The sequence below is a fragment of the Carcharodon carcharias genome, chromosome 14 (assembly GCF_017639515.1).
Source record: "Carcharodon carcharias isolate sCarCar2 chromosome 14, sCarCar2.pri, whole genome shotgun sequence".
NCBI classification, from domain to species: domain Eukaryota; kingdom Metazoa; phylum Chordata; class Chondrichthyes; order Lamniformes; family Lamnidae; genus Carcharodon; species Carcharodon carcharias.
The window spans coordinates 126,985,412-127,002,468 of NC_054480.1; the positions used below are offsets into that span (position 1 = coordinate 126,985,412).

Sequence of the window (17,057 nt, forward strand, 5' to 3'; positions counted from 1 at the left end):
ATGCAGGGAGCCTGGCTGATTTTCCCACACCATCAATCCTCAGTTAGTTCAGGGGCACAATCCAGTTGTAGCAACGCCAAATACTCTCACAGGTGAGATCAGCTAACTCCATGCAGGAAACAAATGATGCGTGGGATCTTCCTGGTTAGTGTGGATCAAGGTATTTACACTAACTGTTATGTTGGGGTCAGGGAGTAAAATCTGACTTTGTGTCGGAAGAGCAGTTTGCATAGAACATCCCTGATTTTAATTGGTCCGCAACTGGTGGCCTTCAGCTGCCTAGGCACTAAGCTCTAGAATTCCCTCCGGGACAAATTCATCCATAAGAGGTGGCATGGATTTGATGAGTTGAATGGTCTCCTTCAGTACTGTGATGATTCTGTGACACTACCTCTCTATCCTCCTCCTTTTAAAACCCTACCTTTTCAACCAAACTGTTGGCCACTTATGCTAATATCTGTTTAACAAAAGTAAAATACTGCAGATGCTGGAATCTCTTCCTGTGGCTCCGTGTCATTTGATAATGCTCCTTGAAGCGCATTGAAATGTCAAAATGAGCTATATAGATGCAACTTGTTGTTAAGGGTGCTATATGAATGCAAGTCGTTATATTTTAAAACCTCCAGCATGTGTATCCCGCCGCCATCGGATGGCAGCAGTGCTCAGCTCCTGAAGCATGACTTGCAACTAGTTTAGAAAGTTAGGGAGAGACACATTTTCATTGATGCAGTATCCCATAGCAAGGACCCAAACTCAGCTACAATGAATTATTTTAAAGTGCAGTCACTTGTTGCTTTGTGCTGTCAGATCCCGAGTGGGCAGCCATTTTGTGCACAGGGAGATCCCACGAATAGCAATCCGATGAACAATCAGTTGGGTTATTGCTTTTCTGTTTAGTTTTAATTGAGAGGGAGATGTTAGCCAGTTCTCGAGGAATGAAGTTCCCCAGTGCTCTTTAATGATGGTGTTCTTTGATGCCTCCCCCAAGCCACTGGAACAGGCTGAGAACCTCAGCTATAAACGTCTCACCCGAAAGACAAATTTCAAAATTCTCTCAAACATGAGCTCACTCAGGAAAACAATTAGGATTTTTTTTCCATGGCACCATATTCCTTTATTATCAGTGATTTTAAAAGCTGCCATTTGAAAGAAACTTACAGCATTTATTTTTAAAAGTAAACCTCTCAGTATAGTCTGGCAGATCTTTGTTCCAAGCTAATGCTGTTTTGTAAATGCCTTGTTCTGTCGAGAATTTGCATCTTTTAATTTAGTTTTACTGAAGAGACAGTTTGATTAGCAAAGAAACCAGGGATCCCTCTGGGAGAAATAAAACTTGTCGGGCTCGGGAACTGCAAAGTTTGCAGATTTTTTTCTGAAGTTGCATAACCTGACTTATTGACAATGCTTTTAAAATCAAGAATAGAAAGTTTACAAGCAAAATATTTGCTCAAACATTTGGAACTGCCATTAAAATAACATTGGTACTGAGTTATCTCGAGTGAAACCACTTTTTAAAATTATTCCAATATGTTTGAAATCAATATTAAGCTCGGGAGCAAAACAAAATCACCCCTTGTGTTTTATGTTTAGTTGCATTTAGTGGGTAAAGGAGTTTAAAGAGGATAAAAGTTTAGGAACTTTTCCAAAAGTTGGGAACTTTCCTCGAAGTTGTTTATTTGGCTTTGGGCTCGGTTTTTTAACTTGTCCTAGTTGTTTTCCTGCTGGCTGGAATCTCTCGTGATGTTTTCCTTCCAATAGGCGGAGAGATTTATGTCTTTCAAGTCTAACTCCGGCTTTATGCGTTCCCCTTTTCTGTTTTAAGAAAAACAAGCGAGGTGGGTCAGCCGGGTCCGGGCGCATGCGCGCAGACACTTGTTTTTCTCTCCCGGGGAGCTGTCAATCAGAGGCGGTCAAGTCCCGCCTCCACTCCCAGTTGCCATTGGACAACTGCGAGAATGGCCCGCCACGCTATTGGCCATCCTTGCCTGTCAAGCTCCGCCGCGCCTGCAGCCTGAGAACTCTGTGGCTATTTAAAGGGGTAGCCTCATCGCAGCAGGGTGCAAAACGCTGCTTTGTGAAATCGGTTGTTTTCTGAGTGCAAGTCGCAAGACTTTTTCGGCAACTTCAAGTTCCATTTAAAAAGAAAAGGAAAGATGATTCTGGATAAGTTGAAGAGGTTTTCAATGGTGTTGGACAGCCCAGACCCCAGTTCAGTGCCAGTTTACAGCACTGGGGATGAAGTGTCAGGGAAAGTTGTCCTGGAGCTCGCTGGTGCAATGAAGATACAGTCCTTAAAGCTGCATGCAGAGGGCTATGCGAAAGTTCATTGGACTGAGTCGAGAAGTGCTGGCTCTAGCACTGCTTACACCCAGAACTACAGCGATGAAGTGGAGTACTATAACAAGAGGATAAATCTTCTCCAACTAGGTCAGTATCCTATTGTCACATGTATTAAAACTTATTGGCACCTTGCTTCAAGAGGAGAGCGATTGGAATTGACTATAGTTCTAAGATAGCTCTTTTCAAAGAGCCTGTGCAGGCATAATGGGCCTAATGGTCTCCTCCAGCACTATTTTATTTTAAAATGTGAAGTTTCGAGGCAAAGAGAGACGGGGGGTATAATGTGATGATACAAGCTATCAGCTGGAACCCAGGGCAACAAAGACGACTCCTCTACTGCCCTGGTATGGCGAATGAGTGTTTCATTGCCATGGTGCTATCAAAAATCCCCTCAAATTGAAACTTTGACTCCTGGAGTTCAGCTGATTACAGTGTGATACTGATGCTTTTACGGTCATTACAGTAACCTTTCTCCGAAATCAGAAAGTAAGTTTCATTTTCATTTTGACGAGATTGTGAATCTGTCTTTTTAAATCCAGCGCAATTGTGTCTGTGTGTTTTGTCACGTAACTTTTGAGTTACTCGTTGTCTTCCTTCTGCGATTGGGACATTTATTGCCCTGATTTGAGACTTGGGAAGGCCCTGGAGTAATTACGGTGTGAGGTCCTGGATGTGTCACTGAGACACTGGTTGCTGCAGGTCCTGTGTTCCTCGCTCTGCTTTTGCCACAGTGATGTGCCCTTTCATTGTTTAAAAATCTATTTTAACTGGTGTATGAAGCCAAGTTATTCGCCCCTCTCACTGCGCTGTTCGTCAAACGATTCCCTGTCAACTCTGCTGGCTGGTTCATTTCAGTCCTTTTCCACAGCCTTTGTTTAATCTCTCCCCACCCCCCCCCCCCCCCCCCCCCCCCCCCAAGTCACGGTGCCAGTCAGACCTTGTCTGCTTCGCCCTTTAACTGGCTCAGCACCTGTCCACTTTTGGACAGGAAGGTGCACAATCTAAACATCTAAAGAAGTACAAAATGTACATTAAGGGACTATTCCTTAAACGCTTTGAAGAAGAGAAATGTTATGAAATAACTGGACTTTTATTTCTCTGCTTCTGATCCTGGACCTGCTGTTTTTATTAATATAAAAACAAAAAAACTGCGGATGCTGGAAATCCAAAACAAAAACAGAATTACCTGGAAAAACTCAGCAGGTCTGGCAGCATCGGCGGAGAAGAAAAGAGTTGACGTTTCGAGTCCTCATGACCCTTCGACAGAACTGAAGGGTCATGAGGACTCGAAACGTCAACTCTTTTCTTCTCCGCCGATGCTGCCAGACCTGCTGAGTTTTTCCAGGTAATTCTGTTTTTGTTCTGCTGTTTTTATTGTCAGTTTTGAGTTCCACCACATTTAAAATTTTAAGAGCCCAAAACAAGGTTAGTCTTTGTCTTCCCTCTCTCTCTCGTGCTCTTCCTCACTCCCTCTCCGAGTCAGATGTGACAGAAGAGAGAGGGGAAGTGTCAACATTTCAGCTGCAAACGTTCTGCAGACAGGTAGTTTAGAAAAAGGTGCAGGGCGAAGGAACAGGAGAAAAAGAAGACATAAGAAAGTATAAAGCTAGTGTTCATGGACTGTCAATCTACAAATCCAGAAGGGCATTGTGGCAATTAATTGTAAATGTTTCAAATCTGATCATTTTTCCTATAGAATAACCATTCATAACAAGATGCTTGACAATCTTTCTGCAGGATTCTTAAAGCATCCTCAAGATCATTTTGCTCTGGTAACTTTCTGCATTAAAGAAATTGATAAAGTAATCCTTGCAGTTAGATAGAAATTTGTCCCATCGTCCCAGCTATGTTGACCCTGTAGGTAGTGGGTTACCTTGCAGGTATGGGGAAGCGAACAGTGTGTTTCTGTTCGTTTAAAGTTTCGAGTCCGAATGACTCTTCATCAGAACTAAGGAAACATAGAAAAGAGATGAAATATAAGCTGGTTTAAGGGGGGGTGGGACAGGTAGAGCTGGGTAGAGGGCCACTGATAGGCTGCCTATATCGATTCCTTCCCCCCGCACCCCACCCCAGCTAGGGCTATCTGTACCTTGTTCATTCTGCTTTCTACCCTTAATGTCGCCATTAGCACATTTCTTAGCTAATATCACCACCGTCAACTCCTCTTCGTCCTTTTGTCTGTGACATCTTTTGGCAATCTCCAGCTATCACTGGCCCTCTATCCAGCTCTACTTGTCCCACCCCCCCTTAAACCAGCTTATGTTTCACCTCTTTTCTATTTTTCCTTAGTCCTGTTGAAGAGTCATGCGGACTCCAAATGCTAACTCTGTTCCTCTCCGCAGATGCTGCCAGACCTGCTGAATTTTTCCAGGTATTTTTGTTTTTGTTTTGGATTTCCAGCATCTGCAGTTTTTTGCTTTTATCTTGTTTCTGTATGTTGTTCAACATGTACGGACATGATTCTCGCTGCCAAGGTTTTTTTAACATTTTATTTTGCTTTGACAATTAGTCATTGTTCAGGCATCATTGATGGAGGGGGACAGAATGCCTAGGGCAGACAAATTAATAACAGAGCGGGAGCAGTCACTGGGCCACATTCTCAGCTCTGCCTAGACCCAGGTTCAAAGTTTATAAGGGGGTTAGAGGCAAATGTTAAAAGTCAGCCCCAAATATGAAACTCCTAAATCCCAGATCTTTTACTTACTTTTGTCCTTTTGCTCTGGTGTTTCACCATTGAATGGAAATTGTTATTAACTCTCTCTCCTCCTTCCTTGCTGTGTTGTGTCTGAAGCTGATAGTAACCCCTGTGCTCCTCCCCACCCTGTCTCCCTCTCATCACCTGGGCTGAGATAAGCCAATCCATTGCAGAGTGTAGCTTCAACACTGGGATCTTACTGATCTGGGAGGGTCCATTGTACAGGGTACTTACAAATTTACAATACCCACCCAACAAACCCCCCAACTCCACCTTCGCTCCACTGAATGTGTCATGGGCTCATGAAACCTTCTTGCTAACCCATGACCCCTCCCCACTGCGGTTGCTATAAAGGTGGTTATGGCCATGAGCGGTACACTTTGCAGCCTCTCAGAATGTTAACCTGAGAATCCTTGCACTATTTCACACAATTCTGGCCCCAGGGAACGAGCATGTAGATACAAAGTTAATGACATCACAATCCTGCCAGACCATTAATCAACCTGTGAATCCTTCACACTGCGCTCTCTAAGGGAAAGAGTGCAAAGAAACTATAACAAACTTATGAGCTCATTTGAGTCGTAGTTTTGCATCACGTATTCTCCAATTCCTCAGGTCCCAATGGCTGAATGAGTTGAGTAAATGAGTGAGGAGATGGAATTCGTAATCGGGCTGTCCTGTCTGTCTTCATATCATCCTCCTCCCCAGTGAATGATTGAAGGAACTTCGTGGGCCTTGTAACGAGGAGGCTTTCAATTAACTGAGTTAATCGTGATTATGTGTAATATAATAATGCACCCTGTGCACAATATGGAAACATGAAGAGGCCATTCAGCCCATCAAGCCTATTCTGTTAGATAATGGCCGATCTGTATCTTGACTCTATTCTACCTGTCTTTGTTCCATAACCCTTAATATCATTGTCCAAGTCCAACTAAAATCTATCACTATAAGTTTTAAAATTTTCAATTCTGCTCCCCCGCCACCGCCACTCCCCCCCCCCCCCCCCCCCCCCCCCCCCCCCCCCAACCCCTGATCCTCAGCAGATTTTTGGGGGATAGAGTCACAGGGTTCCACTCCCCCTTTGTGTGAAGTAACACTTGCTGACATCACCCCTGAATGGTCTGGTTCCAATTTTAAGGTTATGCCCCCTTGTTCTGGATGCCCCCCACCCCAACTAGATGAAATCTCACTTCTCTACTCCCTCTACATCACACTGACCACCAGGAGGGTCAATACCATTGTTGTCCTGGCTTTGGCAAGTATCAGGATGAAAACTGCACTCTCAGCTTCTAAGCAATCTGGGAATGCTGAAAGCGCTTCTGCCTCTAAGCTCCATTTCCCTCAACCTCGAGTGTTGAAGACGAGACTCATCGCACTTTCTCCTACTCAAACACCATTGAATATTCCTTTCCTCCTACAGACTTTGAGAACCCAAAACTTGGGAGTTGCTTAATCAAAGCCATTTGACTGCTATCATCTTCCCTAAAGCCTCTTGCAGTCTGGTGTCCTTCAGTTGTTCTCTTGACCACAAGGTGATAACACTTTGTGTTGTCGTTCTTGAGAGTTGTGGCTGACTTATTGCCCAATAAGAGGTCAGTTGATGGAATCCGTGAATTATTCTGTCCATTGCAATTTAGCGCTATCTGACATTAGGCCAATGACCTTCACTCCCTGTGGGATGTGGATGGCTAACCATCCGGAACATTCCGACAGAGCCCGACCCGCCAGGAGAGTCCTAAGGTCATCGATTCAGTAAAAGACAAACAACCTGCGATTGTCACATTGCTGGCTGGCAGGGCCCACCTTTTGTTGAGTTGTCCTGAGTAAAGAAATGTGTTGAATTAGCTTCAAAGAGGAGGGTGGAAGTGTTAGCAGGTTGTAGATGGAGTTCATCAGTTTCTTTTAATTGCATCAGCCTCGTTGTTGCTGCAGCCCAATTAGACAGAAAATAGACAAGCCAAAAATATCCAATGGATGACTAAAATGACTTTCTCTAGTAAAAGCCCCTGTATTGTTTAACTTGGGAAGGGATGGGGAAGGTTTGGTGGTGGGGGAATTGGGGGCAGGTTAGGCAGCAGAGTGACGTGATGTGATTTTTAATATGAGTAGGCCACATCAAATTAAACTTCCATTAAGATGAGGTTTTATTTGGCTATAGAGGTAGCATGCACCCTCATTTCCTTCACCACCCCCCCCACCCCACACACACACACCCACCCAATGGTAATTAGACTAAAACAAAATAGCAGTGTTACATTTCAAATAGTGACCTCAGTTTGGGACTCTGGCAATCCTCATAGCATTAGGACATTATACAAAGAACCTACAGTGATATAACCTAAACCTCAGCATATCCCAAAGCACTTTACAGCCAATGAAACACTTTTTTCTGAAGTGTGGTCACTATTCTAACGTAGGAAATGCAACAGCTAATTTGCACACAGCAAGATTCCACAAACAGCAATCTGATGATGACCATATAATCTATTTTTTTGATGTTGGTTGAATGAATATTGGCCAGGACACTGCGGAAAACTCCTCTGTTGTTCTACAGAATAGCGCCATGGGATTTTTTATGCCCACTTGAAAATACCGAAATACCCCACCTTTGACAGTGCAGACCTCCCCACTGTTCTGCGCTGGGTGTGTTGGTCTGGACTGTGTGTTCGAGGCTCTGGAGTGAGGTTTGAGCCCATAACCTTCAGAAGGGAAGAGTATCAATGAGGGGATGTTCTTCATCCTTGTGTGGCCATGTGGTTGAGTGGGGTCATACTGATCCAGTGTGAGTGGTACCAGTATCCAGTGCATGTCATGCCATTTTTTATTAGCTTGATTATTTCCCTCACTGTCGCTTAGTCTCCACTGCAACCTCATTCCCTGAGCTCTCAAACTAATGCATCCATACAATGTTATTGAGTGGTGTGATCCATTGTTTTTCAAGGATTGTTTATTCCTTTTCAGATAATGGTGATGTCACCGTTCTCCAGGCTGGCAGACATGAGTTCCCATTCAGCTTTCAGCTTCCTGAAGAGTGAGTATCTTAATGCCTCACTAAAGTTGAGTACCCAAACCGGTTGAGGGCAACTGTTTCTCTGTAGAGCCACACTATAGATCCCTGGACAAGACCCTTTATTGTACACTAAAGCCTTTTCCCAAGCCATCGATCTACCAGAGGGCCCAAGCCATTTGCTTATCTTGTTGCATTCATTGAACCCTACCATATCTCACTATTGGCTTCTGTACAAAAAACATTTTTAGATAACAATAATAACACTTTTAGTGTTGATTTGACTGTACCAAAGATCTGCAGACAACAAGATCGAAAAATGTTAGGAGAAGGCCTGAGTTGAGTCCAGAAGTAGCTATTAATTGACACTAGTCTGGTGTTGGTGAAGAAAAAAATTGAGACAAGTGAACAGGTCCACAGTGACAGGGTCCTCTGGAAGAGCAGGAAGTGATAGTGATTGATCACAACACAGTGAGGATGAATAGGAAGAGTGTGGAACTGTGGCAGTTGAATCATGTGAGATGTTTCCCCAGTTAGTCCTCCCAGTGTAAGAAGCAAACACTATTCTCAAAAAAAAATTCCATTATAATCCATCAATTTTTGCCACTGATTTTTATTTTCCTGCTGTGTTTAGTTAACATGCAGATTTTGTTCCCCTCATCTTCATGTAGGAATCTGGTGACATCCTTCGAGGGAAAGCATGGAAGTGTGCGGTACTGGGTCAAAGTCAAACTTCATCGTCCTTGGGCCACTGTTAAGAAAATCAAACGGGAGTTCACAGTAATTGAGCCCATTGACATCAACACCCCCTCATTGCTGGTAAGAATCCCATCACCATCAAACTGTGGGAATCCAGGGACTGTGGTTAACTATGTGTATCTTACCTCTATCTTAAATACAAAAAGGAGAGAAAGTGTTGTGACAGTTATACAAAGCTGTAGGTAACCTGGAGTGACTGTGTTCAGTTAATGGGCACCATCATCAGGAAGGGGGTTGGTTGGCATCCTCCCATCTCTGAGATGATGGGAATGCAGCCTCAGAACTTGATGAGGTCAGATGAGATCATCTGCTGCACTTCTTTGGATGGCTGAACAAGCTGATTCTGAGGAGGCAAACTCTGCCACAAAATGCCATACAGATTCACCAGAGGGGCTGAAAGGGTTAAATTATGAGGACCGGTTGCTGGACTCACACTCCCTTGAGTACAGAGAATTAAGCAAAGTTTCAATTGAGGTTTTTAAAATGGATAAGGTTAGGGTAGATCTTCAGTTCTCTGAACGCAGGCAGATCTGATCCACAGCACCACTATCGGGTAGTGTGAGGAGGCAGGTTCCGAATCCCAGCTGGGATGGGAGTCAAACCCCATGGTGTTGGCACCAATCTGATCCACAGTTCAGCCAACTGGCGCCCCAAGGACTCTGAGTCACTGTGGCAACATCCACTTTATCTGCATGTTGTAGCCTGGAGCTATGGATTGTGATGGTAGAGGCTCCAATTTCTTTACACAAAAGGGGAGAGGAAGTCTGGAATTCTCTCCCCCACCAAAAGCTGAGGGTGGGAATCAATTAAAAACTTCAAATCTGAGGTTGACAGATTTTTGTTGGGCAAGGGTACCAAGGGTTACGGAACCAAGATGGGTTGATGGATTTGAGATACAGATCAGCCACAATCTAACTGAATGGCGAAACACCAAGAGGCTGAATGGCCTCCTCCTGTTCCTATATTGCTGCCAAGGGGCCACTCCCAATGACAGTGGATGGCTTGCACCAGCTCTGTGCTCCCCAAACAGCAAATCCTCCTATCTGAATTGTAACCTCCACACCCGCCCCCCAGTCCACTTTTTGATGAAAAACTTTTTAATTTCATTTGAATAGAGGAAACCTTTCCCCTCACTCACCCCTGTCCATCAAGCTGGGACCTGGAATTAAAGATTTCGGGTATGAACTTGAGGTGTTTAAAATCACCGGGATCCATTGGTTCTTGCACTATAAAGGACAGATGGGAGGTGGTGGGGAGGAGAGGTTGAAAGTTCGTTCTTCTGCCTGTGAGTAGCAGGACTGTGCTGAATAACCAATGTCAGGGTGAGTTTTCTGAAATTCTGCTCAATTTTCCCCTTGGAGGACCAATGAGTGTTAATGCTGAACTTGCTGTCAGGGTGGGTAGATTGTGTCTGGACTGTGGGAGGTTTTAAGTGAGTGGTAGAGTTTCCAGGGTCAAGGGTTCCATGGGTTTGCATCAGGAATGTGGTTGATGAACCGAATGGATGTTTCACATTCTTAAGTTTCTTGCCTTTTCTCCAACCAGGCTCCCCAAGCGGGCACAAAAGAGAAGTTGGCTCGTGTCTGGTACTGTAACCTTGGTCATGTGTGCCTTACAGCAAAGATTGACCGAAAAGGCTATACACCAGGTAACAGAATTTTCACAAGCATCCTTTATTTGTAAAGGGTAAAATTTCTATAGTGCCTGTCTCAACCACTTTACAACCAATGAAGTACTTTTGAAGTGTAGTCACTATTGTAACATAGGAAACATGGAAGCAAATTTGGATTTGGACACAGCAAGATCCCACAAATAGCAAGGATATGATGATCTGTTTTTTTAATGTTGCTTGAGGGATAAATATTGGCCAGGACACTGGGGAGAAACACCTGACATTTCTTCAAAGTAGTTTCCATGGGATCTTTTACGTTCAGTTCTGACTCTCCAGAATGATACTGGGGTTTAAAGGGTTAAATAACAAGGACAAATTTCATAAACTTGTCTCATGTTCCCTTGACTTTAGATCATTGAGAGGTGATGTTATCGATGTGTTTAAAATAACAAAAGAATTCTATTGAATCAGTACAGAGAAACTATTTCCTCTTGTGGTGGGGGAGGTGGGGAGTCCAGAACAAGAAGACATTGCCTTAAAGTTGGAGCCAGGCCATTCAGGGGCAGTTGCCAGGAGTGAATTGGAGTTTTCAAGACTCAAATTGATAGATACTTGTTGAGTAGTAATATAAAGGGCTGTGGAATAAAGGGGGGATAAATGGGGTTTAGATTCAGATGAGCCATGATATGATTGAATTGGGGAATAATTTTGAGAGGTTGAATGGCCTCCTCCTGTTTCCATAGTTCTATGGAATTGTAAAAATACAAGACAGAAGAGGCACAGGAATGATCTTTGAAGAGTTACAAAGTGTGTGGGACAATTTTTTAGCCAACCGCACCACCACCACCACCACCCCCGGCCACATGAAACTGTTGGGGATTGGGGGCAATCCTAGTTTCACACCTCATAATTTCTACTTCCCCATTGAAGCCAACAGAGAGTAGTATTGAGTTCTGTATGGGGTAAGCCAGCGCTCTACCCCATCCCCTGGGCTTCCTGCCCAGTGAGTTGGTTTAAATTTTCCCCTCTTTCTTTTCCCCCACCCCCCTCATGTATAGATGTTTGTGTGTGATTGGAGCTCTCCGACACTAACCTCTGTCTTGTTTACTCAGGTGAGGTGATCCCCATTTTTGCTGAGGTTGACAACTGCTGCTCCCGCACAGTGACCCCCAAAGCTTCCATCGTCCAAATTCAGACTTTCATCGCCAGGGGGACGATGAAGCTGAAGAAATCGGTGGTGGCAACTCTGCAAGGCGAGGGTGTTGCCCCCAGGAAGAGGGGGTCATGGCATGGCCGTCCCCTGAAGATCCCGCCCCTGTCTCCCTCCCTCTTGCAGTGCAGGGTGATTCGGGTGGAGTACATGCTACGGGTAGGTGCCTCTGGGTTAGTCACTGCTGTTACAGAGCGGGGGGAACATCAGAGAAAACAAGAAGAGGAAGGGAGAGAACAAGAGAGTTGGGGGGTGGGTGGGGTGGGGGTGTGCAGTGTTAAGAGTGAGAAAGGGTGTGTGTGTGTGTGTGTGTGTGTGTGTGTGTGTGTGTGTGTGTGTGTGTGTGTGTGTGTGTGTGTGTGTGTGTGTGTGTGTGTGTGTGTGTGTGTGTGTGTGTGTGTGTGTGTGTGTGTGTGTGTGTGTGTGTGTGTGTGTGTGTGTGTGTGTGTGTGTGTGTGTGTGTGTGAGAGAGAGAGAGAACAAGAAGGGTGTAGAGCGGTAGCAAGAGAATATTTTCTTGACTGAGGTGCTTTCTGATTGGATGGATTCTTTTGTTTGACCATTTCAGGTTTATGTTGAAATCCCGGGAACATCCAAACTGTCCCTGGAGCTGCCCCTCGTAATTGGCACAATCCCCCTCCACCCGTTTGGCAGTCGCTCCTCCAGTGTTGGGAGCCAATACAGTATGGATATCGACTGGCTGCGCCTCGCCCTCCCTGAGAGACCAGAGCGTAAGTACCTCACCCTGCCTTGTGCTTCACGTCGAACTATCGTGCCAGGATTCATAGCAGCGAGACTCTGTAGTTGTATGATCCTTGCCCATTCCCTCCCATCCACAGCACGTTTTACATGGTGACCCTTTCATGTAACCTTTCGCATGCCACCCTCCCAATTTCCCCTCAGCCTCTCCTTATTGTCCTGATGTGCAGAGGCTCTAGACGTCCCCACACAACTTTCCACTTCTCATTCCCAGCTACTCAACCATGAGATCAGCCTCACAGCCAGAGTGCTTTACAGCAGGGATGGAGGGTGGTACTCAGATGATCACCTGTTGGTCAAGGGGACCCCAGCAGCAGACAGCTCCTGTAGCAGAGGAGGAAAAATAATACTAAAGGCTGAGACTGGGGGGCAATTGAAAATTTCAGAATTGAGGTTAATAGATTTTTGTTGGGTAAGAGTATTGAGGGTTACAGAACCAAGGTGGGTAAATGGAGTTAAGGTACAGATCGGCCATTATCTGATTGAATGGTGGAAGAGACTTGAGGGGCTGACTGGCCTCCTGATCCTGAGAAGCTTTAAAACAGCAACGTCTTTTATATACTTTATGTCAAGTCTTCTTTACTAGCCTATGTGCCCCTGGCTCCACCACCCCTCAGTTTCAGATTAATAGAGCGTTCAGTTTCTTTAAACTTTTGTTATTCTCCACCCCAACTTTCCACATTTGACCTAATGTCAATCTCATTCTATTTCAGCTCCCCCTGATTACTCGGAGGTAGTTTCTGAGGAACAAGCTGAACGGACTGACCAAGAACTGTCCCTCCCAGAGGAGGATGAGGTAATCGGGGGAATGCTGGAGCGACCCTTCTTTGCCTACGTGCAGGAATTCCGTTATCGACCTCCACCCATCTACTCAGAGGTAAGATTTGGCAAACCTTGCCTCACAAATAATTTACAGCCCAGAAACAGGTCATTCAGCCCAACTGGTCCATGCTGGTGTTCATGCTGTAGACCAGTTGTCTTCGTCCCTCCCTATCAGCATACCCTTCTATTCCTTTCTGCCTCATGTGTTTATCTAGTTTCCTATACTATTCACCTCAATCATTCCTTATTGTAGAGAGTTCCATATTCTCACCACTCACTGGGTAAAGAATTCCCTGTTGGGTTTATTAATGTTATCTTATTTATGGGCCCTAGTTCTGATCTTGCCCTCAAGTGGAAACATCTCTACATCTACCCTCTCAAACACCCTATCATAATCTTGAAGACCTCTGTCAGGTCACCCCTCAGCCTTGTCTTTTCCAATGAAAAGAGCCCTTGCCTGTTAATTCCTTCCTGACATTTTTATCCTCTCAGTTCTAGTATCACTCCAGTAAATCTTTGTTGCACTTTCTCCAGTGCCTCTATATCCTATTTACAATATGGAGACCAGAAGTGTTCACAGTTCTCCAAGTGTAGTCTAACCAAGGTCCTTTACAAGTTAAACATGACTTATCTGCTTTTCAATTCTATCCCCCTAGAAGTAAACCTTTGTTCTTTATTTGTGTTTTTGTTTAATTTCTTGTTTACCTGTGTTGTTATTTTTGGTGAACTGTGTATCTGCAGATCAGGTCACTCTTGTTTCTAAAGGTTCATTACCTCTTACGAAATGATCTCCAGCACATTCTCTCAACTGCATTTTCCTGTTGTGTGTTTTGTCTTTTAGATTGATCCCCATCCTCCAAGATCAGACATGCGTCGCCGATGTATGACCTGCTGAAGAATTCACCGTGGCATGCAACACACAAAATAAAAAAGGAAAAGCGAGATTTTAAAACCAGCTTAAGGGCCTAGGGACACTTCCCAGACACCTTGAAAGCAAACTCGGGATATTGCCGTCTGAAGAGGAACAGGACCAACCCTCGTAAAGGGAAAGAGAGAATGATCTCTGACCTCTGTGGAGATGATGCAAGTTGGATTGGGATCCTCAGCCCGCCTCTTGCCTTGTGCTGAACTGTTTGCCGTCTCTCTTGGCTACCTGTTCCACTGAGCTTAACATCTCCTCAAATGGCTCCATGCCACTGCCTCTAGCAGATCCAATGGGCAGATGTGACAGTGACAGATGATGCATAGAGGGTTCTTCTATATATTGGACACGTGGTAGTTAAGTGGGTTCAACACTCCCTCCCCTACCTCCAGTGTTGATGACTCTCTGGTTGGGTATTTGTTTTGCCAGAGCTTGCTGTCAATCTGCTTTGCACCTCCAACTTATACAAATGGGTACAGTACACACCAGAGAAGGTGTTCGGGATGGGTGGGGGTCTTGGTGTTTGTTTCTGCATGTATTCTGGGAGTTAGAGAGCCACCCCAGTTTAAGAAGTCGATGTTTGAGAGTTTGATTTGGCCACACAAATCCTGCCTGATTTACTTTTTCATATTATGTGAACTGTGCGTCACAATTCACCAATCTGTATTGTGGCTATGACCTCCCCATTTTGCCCCCCCCACCATCAGTCACGATATATCCATAGAGAGAGATTCAATGCCAGGTGGCGGTCAAAACACTGGTGGGTGTGAGAGACTAGGTTTCAATGTTAGAGGAAATTTTTTTTTAAAAAAAAGAAAAAAAATGATGGAAAGTGTTTTTTTTAATAATTTCTGAGGTAACCAGCCCTCAAATCCAAATTCCAAGACGATCTCCTTGAGTGTCAAAGCTGGGGTTGTGGAGAAGAGTAGTACAGAACATCCTGAGCTGAGAGAATTTCTGATGTAGAGATGAATCCTTGCAAAGTTATGATCAATAACCATTCTTTATTATTTCATGCCTTTTACGTCTTTTTTTTAAAAAAGATGTCCTAAGGTTTTTCCCCAAGATAAATGGACAGTGAGCCAGAAAGGGAGAGATTAGGAGAGGTGATTTGTCAGAGAAATGGATTTTGAAAGGTTCAATAAGGGGACAGAGGTGGCGAGGCAGAGAGAGGGATTTGGGAAGGAATGCTAGAGAGTAAGAGGAGAGGTTGCATAAGATATCACTGATCAGTGGTGACAAAATATGGCCACAGTTATGATAATTCATGCTTTCCCCATTAGAAGGATCTGCAGAATTGTAATGAGTTGTTTTCTTCTGTGCCTTTTTTTAACAAAGTCAGGGTTATCTTTGTAAATGTGTAAAGAGAAACAGATATGACGGTGTTAATCAACTGGCCTTCTCCTGCATTGTGGAGTTAGACCTATAATGTGACCAGAATCCTACGCCTCACCACACCTCCTGCTGCCTTAGTAGGAGAACCTTCCTCTCTGAGCAACTATTACACTAATTCTAAAAGGGAGAACAACAGCAACTAGTATTTTTGTAGAACATTTTAAGTGGTAAAATATTCCAAAGTGCTTCACAGGGGTGTAATCAAACAAAATTTGACACCAATTTACATAAGTTGATGAGCTCAGTCAATAAGGAGCAACTTGAGTTTAGAGAGGCAGAGAGGTTTGTGAAAGTAATTTCAGAGTTTAGGACCCAAGCAGCTGACGCTATGGTCATCAATTGTGGAGTGATTAAAATCGCAGGCACGGGGATCCTGGAATGTTGTTGGAGGTTTACAAGCAAGACCATGGAAGAATTGGAAAACGAGGATAAGAATTTTAGAGACTAGGTGTTGCTTAACCAGGAGCCATTGTAGGTCAGTGAGCACAAGGGTAATGAGTGAACAGGAGTTGGTGTGAGTTAGGACACTGGCAGCAGAGTTTTTGGGTGACAAGTTTATGGAGGGTAAAACATGCAATATGTTGGTAATTTACATTGATTTTTGACATCTTTATTTGGGTTTTACTTGAAAGAAGAAAAGTTAATTCTTGAAGATAACTTGTAGTGATGGATGGTTGTACTCATGGTTTGGGGATAGTCATCATGTTGCCAACCCTCCAGGAGTGCCCTGGAGTTTCCAAAAATTAAGGATTAATCTCCAGGAGACTACAAGAGAAAATCTTTGGGAAGAAATATCTCAGAGACATTAAAAGATATTTTTTCTTTTTTTTGACATTTATTAGTTACAAAAATATTAGAGATGGTGTAAAAAGGCTGGCAGTCACAATCCATCTAAATGTGAGGGAGGGGGAATAGTGAAGAGGTGGTTTGCTTTCTGGCCGTGGAAGTTGGGGTGATGCAAGAATGGGCTTGTAAGGCAGCCAGTGGTGCGAGATTGAGGGTGGGATTTTGGAGACAGGAAGTCAGAACCTTCAGGAATGCATCCTGCCAGAGTTGGAAACCCTTAGGTTTAAGGGAGAGTTGCAGGAAATATTTCTGGTTATATGGAAGATGATTAGAATTATATCCATCTTCCTTGTATATAAAATCCTACACACTTTTCAGGCTTTAAATTGCCTCTTTTTTAAAATAAAAGTTATTTTTGTATTTTTTTTACAATAAAACATTATCAGATCCTTGCAGTGACTTGGTCATCCTTTCTTAATAATTGAGCCTGCATGTCTGTTTGGCTGATTATACTTAATGAGAGCCCTCCTACTGGTTCACGTGGTACATGTGCCATCCAGAATGGTACTGAGTCCAACAGGATGGGTTCCATCTCCAGCTGCAAAGAGTTGACTTACCTCAGCGGGGACTAGGGATATGGGAAGAATTATCGGGAGCTCCTGCTTCTGATCACTCGATTCTCCTGACTCCCGCTAAATAATGTAGTGTTGAGTGAAAACAAGGGCAGCTTTGGTTATAGTGATCCCT

The 17,057-nt window shown here is 44.1% G+C and overlaps 1 protein-coding gene across 2 annotated transcripts in view; it reads left to right on the top strand.

Moving 5' to 3' along the window:
* The window catches only part of LOC121286869 (arrestin domain-containing protein 2-like), a 28,722-nt gene extending 11,960 nt beyond the window's left edge, over positions 1-16,762 (top strand). The window contains exons 1-8 of one of the 2 annotated variants that reach the window (XM_041204045.1): positions 2,035-2,427; positions 8,000-8,069; positions 8,717-8,864; positions 10,350-10,452; positions 11,529-11,785; positions 12,195-12,357; positions 13,099-13,262; positions 14,049-16,762. In XM_041204045.1, coding sequence (XP_041059979.1) covers positions 2,154-2,427; positions 8,000-8,069; positions 8,717-8,864; positions 10,350-10,452; positions 11,529-11,785; positions 12,195-12,357; positions 13,099-13,262; positions 14,049-14,102 — 1,233 coding nt within the window. In that variant the 5' untranslated portion in view covers positions 2,035-2,153 and the 3' untranslated portion in view covers positions 14,103-16,762. Of the gene's footprint in view, positions 1-2,034; positions 2,428-7,999; positions 8,070-8,716; positions 8,865-10,349; positions 10,453-11,528; positions 11,786-12,194; positions 12,358-13,098; positions 13,263-14,048 lie in introns of those variants that run through there. The other variant, XM_041204046.1, reaches the window with a different exon arrangement.
* The last annotated feature ends 295 nt before the right edge of the window (positions 16,763-17,057 follow it).